General features: G+C 46.0%; 1 protein-coding gene across 8 annotated transcripts in view; it reads right to left on the reverse strand.

The window, feature by feature from the left end:
- Rbms1 (RNA binding motif, single stranded interacting protein 1) overlaps window positions 1-5,509 on the reverse strand; it is a 224,219-nt gene extending 218,710 nt beyond the window's left edge. For all 8 annotated transcript variants that reach the window (XM_087653103.1, XM_087653097.1, XM_087653091.1 and 5 more), the window contains 1 exon segment: window positions 4,995-5,509. In XM_087653103.1, the coding sequence (XP_087509229.1) occupies window positions 4,995-5,069 (75 nt within the window). In that variant the 5' untranslated portion in view covers window positions 5,070-5,509.
- Window positions 5,510-6,000: the final 491 nt, after the last annotated feature.

The following is a 6,000-nucleotide window of genomic DNA, read 5'->3' on the forward strand; positions in this document are numbered from 1 at the left end:
TGGCCTGAATAATACTAAGTATTTATTCAGCACCTACTATTTTAGAAATGGGGGGGCAGGGCTAGAACCAGGGAAGTCCTTGTGTTTCTGAAGACAGGGTTCTAGAGCACCCAGGGCAAAACAAACTAGGTAAGAGAGCCCTCTTCTTCATGAACATGAACATGAACAAACTCTTAGCCACTCCCTCCATCTTTATGGACCACTTATTTCTCCATTCTAGATAGCTCTTTCTCATATATGGTTATTGGGTAATGTGATACATTAAAAAAATGATTTGCTTCCCTAGAAGTTGTTTCTCAAATAAAAAGAGAGGAAAAGAAAAGAGGAATTTTCTATTTGGCTAAGAGATTTATAACTTAGAACTTTCTATTATAACTTTATTATGAAAATAACTTTATTATTAGGTAATAACTTTAGAGTTTCAACAAACCATTAGACAAACTACCAACATAGTACATATTAGTAAAGGTCCCCCCAAAATGTATTATGTGGACATTCTCTGCATTTGAATTTAAATTCCACCTCAACACTGCCAGATATCGGAGGAGAGTATAGAGTCATGAAACACAATGCACACTCCTCCCTCATACATCTTCCCCTCATCTTTTCTAGCAGCTTAAAATTTCACTCTCAACCCAGAGCTGATAGTTGTTTACATTCCACAAAACTCTAAAGATACCTGAAAGAAGGGGTCCACTGATATTGCTTTATATTGCAACCTTACTTTGACCCTCTCCATAACCTTGATTCTTTCAAGCCTTGTCTAGACACTCAAGATACCCTACGAAGGAAATCAAGTTAGCACAGCTGCGTGAAACGCTACATTGCTGTGCTGCTGCGTCTAAGCGACCTTTCCTCACCTGGTGATGGCAGGCGCCTCTTAAGACCCACTCAAAGCACCCACAGCTTATGCCCTTGTACCTCACATCTACCTGGTCGCTTTTTTTTTTTTCACCTAGAGTCATGATCTTGATTTCTAGAAGAGTCAGATTGTTTGGCATAATATTTATCAACTACACATAAATAACAGTTTAAAAGTCCAGTGAAATGGCTCAGTGTGTGAAAGAGGCTGAGACGGGAACTGTCTTGTCCCTGCAGCCTTTAGGAGTGGAATTCAAAATTATCTTATTATTTTTTGTATTTTGGAGCTGAGTGTAGATATATCCTTTAGTATCCATTTATACAAAAAAATCATCTTAAAACAAAATTATTTCCCTTCTGCAGCAGTCATTTCTTTAGTGCAAAACATTTCATTAATACAGAAAATAACATCATATGCACAAAACATATATTTGATATATTGCTTTTGATATATTGTAAAAAACTGTAGACTAATGACATATGAATAAAGATTATATGTATCATGTTGCTTTAAGGGTACAGAATATCCAGCAAGCAATATAAATTAAGAAAAACATATACTTCTCTTTCTTCCAAAGAGAAGGAGTAAGTATTGTATCCCTATAAACACTTAAATATTTGCCTCAGTAGTAATGTATGTTCTGGTATTTCTTGTGGACATTAGCCATGATTCCTTCCACTAGCTAACAACTTGTAACTTGTACGTAAAAAAAATCTCTGAGTTAAAATGTTAATCAAAATTTCCTTCTTTCTTCCTCCCCTTTCTCTCTCTCTTTCTCTTCCTCTCTCTGTCTCTGTCTCTCTCTCTGTCTCTCTCTCTCTGTCTCTCTGTCTCTGTCTCTCTCTCTCTCTTTCTGATATCTCATAAGTCATCTTAACATCTGGAACATTCTTTAGAACAATGTGTGCTTGTGTTTACAAACTTACATCAAAGGATACTTCAGGCTGACAGTGCCAGGTGATAAGGCAGACCAGCTGAAATAAGACAGCACTGACTGCAAAATAAAAACCAACAAAACAAAACAAAACCACCCCCATGGAGTAAAAGTGGGTGCTCCAGTTCTGTGTTACCATAGGCTGAGGCATGACAGAGACTACATTTCACATGTATCCAGGCCCACTCTCTTCTCAGAAGCCTCACATCAACCGGAAGTTCTGTGCAGATGATATTACCTTTCCTTTCTGTCAAAGCGTGAGGTACCCAGATGTAGTTGTTGACTCTAAGTGTTATTTTCCTGATTGTAAAATGAATTGATGTGTTTTATGGGAGCATCTTTCAAAAATAAATTTGCCAAAACAGTCTCTGATCAGATTAACACAAGAAGCATTTGACACATGCAACTTTTGAAAGTATGCTAATAAAATTTGTTTTAAAGAACTTTTTTTCTTTTTTTTTTTCCCCCCGGAGGTGGGGACCGAACCCAGGGCCTTGAGCTTGCTAGGCAAGCGCTCTACCACTGAGCTAAATCCCCAACCCCAAGAACTTTTTTAAAATCGGTATTCACTCAGTCCTCTGAGGAAATATGTCAGATCCATCTACTCCTCACGTAACCCAACAAAACCACATCTACTTTATAATCTCAGGTTAAAATACGTTCTTAAATAACTAACATACCATTGCTTAGTTTTTTGACACAGCTTTCAAGCAGGAGTTCACAACAGCTGGGACTAGCCAAACACATCAGTGTACTTTACAAAGAGTGACGTATTCCATCTCTTGAAGGTCAGAACATACGCGGGCAAGCATCCGCACGGTGGACAAGCATTCTCGGTGAGTTCATTAACTCTTCAGGCAGATTATGCTTGTCATTAAACTAGAAGTCAAATAAAGTCTCCATATTTCTTAATGACTTCCACTACCGCCATCTTACCAATGACTACAGGAAGGAGAAAAGGGGTGTGTGTCCCTGACTCCGACTCTGATAGCTAGAATCTACATCTCCGTGTTTTTGGAGACACTCCTTTCTGAACTAATTATGACACCTTTACAATGGGGAGTTTAGATTTAATTACCAAACTTTTAAAACACCACATTATATAGGTCAAGCGAGGACGCACCTTTCTCCTGAAACAAAGGGATTCAGAGTAATAAGATTTCAGATTTCATAGGAGAAACAGCAAAGTATGTTTTGAGGCTGTCATTTACTGTAACACAAATCAATATTAAATGCTTTATGCAGGAAGCACACTTTCAGAAAATGGACCCTAAAGCTTCCTGGGATCCAGCCCTAATTACTCCAGCAGGCTTTGCCGTTTGTCCCTCTCTTCAATTATTTACAGGGCAAAAAAAAATTTATATATATAATAATAATAAAAGCCAAATGGCATTGCATTAGCTATATTAAATGCTATGCAGTTGGTTTCTAACTTACTAATGGTACATAAAAATTACTAAGGTAAATGTTTCATAGGAACATGGCTCCTCCCCTTCTTCACCTGAATGTGTGCATTTATTATTCATGGAGTTAAGTGTTGAATAGGCTTGTCCTTCAGGCAACCAAATGCTGCATAATTATTTAAATGAATGCATCAAATATATAACACAGCTAAAAGGTGGCGCATAGATCACGTTACGAAATTTCTTCAAACAGCACACATACACAGAGAGAGAGACAGAGAGAGAGACAGAGACAGACACACACACACACACAGAGAGAGAGAGAGAGAGAGAGAGAGAGAGAGAATCTCCCTCAAGTTCCTAAAACAATGGCATGTCAACCACATGGAGATGAACGGTCCTGCTCTAGCAGTTGCGAACACCTTACAGATCTCCAGTGAGCGAAGGTAAATGGGGAATTGGGAGAGCAGCAAGGAGGCCTTTAGGTGCTGGGAAATTTCTGGCCTCTGCTGACAAGTCCTTTTTACGTGGACAAACACTGAGCTATGTTGTAGGGCATCATGGACCACACACATTGAGAGAAAGAGAAGCTTTCAAGGTTGAAGCATAGATTCTTAGTACCAGGTCAGCAATGTCCATCTGCCAGCAAACAATCCCCTAAAGAAAGTTCAAACACTGCATCCATACCTGATTCTTTTGTGATCTAGAAGGACATACTAGGTGTGTTAACAGCTGAAGAAGGCTGCTGTACCCACCATCCCATTCTGCCTTTCCTAATTGTGGCGTATGATTCCAGGGCGGTAAGGTGCACTTTTCATGAACCCTAATAATTTTTTAAAATTAGTTTATGAGACATCAAACTGTTGTAAAATTAGCATAGGCCCATTAACAAAGTGCCCAGGGTCCCTGGAAAGCCAGGCACAATTTGCCTGCCTACATGTCATCAGCGGTCCTTACCCAAGACTGTGCCACTTTTGAGCAGAATTGGAAATCACTCTCTGGTACACACTCAAGGCGGTTTAAAAACAACAACCAAAAAGGAAAAGTAAATACAAAGTCACTTCTTTTTATGCATCGAAATCTGTCCATTGTCCCTCCCATGTAAAAGCTACAGAGAAGATTAAAGGGGACATCAATGAATGCAGAGTGAACTTTGGCCACTTCTCTACCCAAAACACCAGCGTAAAAGTGGAAATCAGTAACCAGGTGAAGTGCCACACCGCACAAAGATCAGAGGCGAGGGGCGGGCGCACAGGGCCCAAGGCGGGGAGGAGACCGTCCCGGCCCCCTCCAGCCACCTTCGTCGCGCGCGCGGGAGCTGGAGGGTAGTCCTGTGGGGCGGGGCGGGGCGGGGCGGGGCGGGGGGCTGCGCGCCACTCAAGGGGACCCCACAGTTACTGCCCGCAGGGCGAGGCCCTGGAGAGGTCTGAAAGCCGTGCCGCCAGCAGGTCCTGCCGCGGGCCCCAAGCATCGGCCGGCCGCCAGCCCGGGCTGGACGAGGGGGAGCCGTGAGGCCGCGAGACCCTTTCCTCCTCGCCGGCCAGGAAGGGGCCAGCGGTCCTTTCCTGTCTAGTCGCTCCCCCCCGCTACTCTCTGTAACCCGATCGCCGCGATCGGCTCCCCGGGAAGCCGCCGCCCCGCGCACAGCCTGGCTCTGCCCAGGCCAGCGCTATAGTTAGCAACCCCAGCACTTGTGCCCAGAGGCGGGAGGGTCGCCGTGCGCCCCTCCCCAGCCCGGCCCGGCGCGCGCCTCCGCGGTCCCCTCCTTTGGCGACCCTTCCCCGCGCCTCCTTACCTTGGCTTGCAGATACTGGGGGTAGTAATAGGTGGCGTACTGAGGGTACATCTGTTGTTTCCACACTTTGCCCATGAAGCTGGAAGGAAGCCTGCCGTGCAGGGTCGAAGACACTTTAGGTTTTCCAAGTCCCGATCTCTTTCTCCTGCCTCTCCCTTTCCGGAGGCGGCGGCGGCGGCTGCCTCGGCGGCTGCTGCTGCCACTGCTCCACCTCCCAACCGGGACCAGACGACGTCCTCCTCCTCCACCTCCTCCTCCTCCTTCTGCTCTTCCTCCTCCTCCTTCTCCTCCTCCTCCTTCCAGGCAGACAGAAAGACACTGCAGAGCGCAGAGGACACCCCGGACAGGGCGCTCCCAAGGAGTTTCCTCTGGGAGCCCGACTGTGCCCGAGCTGCCAAGGGCTGGCGCTCTGGCCGCGCTGCGCTCCGGGAGCAGGCTGAGCCCAGCTACGAGTGATCAATACAAGTGGAAAGTACGGCGGCGGCGGCGGCTGCGCTTGGTGCCAGGCGGCATCTGGGGTGGGTGCGCCCGACAGCGAGAGGGGAGAGGGGCTGGCTGCCGAGGCCGCGGGGGAAGGGCGGCCGGGGGCGGGGCTTGGGCGCCGCCGAGCCCGGGACCCGCTGGAGGTGAGGGCTGACTTTCCACCACTCCTCACCTCCTAGGCTCTCAAGAGGACGCACAGAATCTCTGGGAGCGGCGATCGCTTTGTGTCCAGGGTGGGAATAGGTTTGGTAGACCCTGCTTAATAACTGCCGAGAAGGCACCTCTAGCTTTCCTGAGTTTTTAATCTTCGTAAGTGGGGGAGGGAGGGAGGGAGAGAAGGAAAGAGGAAATCTGATTAATCTCTCACTTCCCCCAAATTCCCGGACCGGTGATTTTTTTTTTCTCCCCACAAAGGAAAATGCTTTAATGTCCAATCACAAAGCTGGAGCCAGGACACCTGGGTTCTGTTCCACCCACACACCAGGTCACAGCACTAATTTTCTAAGTGACCTTGGGAAGGTTA

Source organism: Rattus norvegicus, chromosome 3, assembly GCF_021556685.1.
Source record: "Rattus norvegicus strain SHRSP/BbbUtx chromosome 3, alternate assembly SHRSP_T2T, whole genome shotgun sequence".
Classification (NCBI taxonomy): Eukaryota; Metazoa; Chordata; class Mammalia; order Rodentia; family Muridae; genus Rattus; species Rattus norvegicus.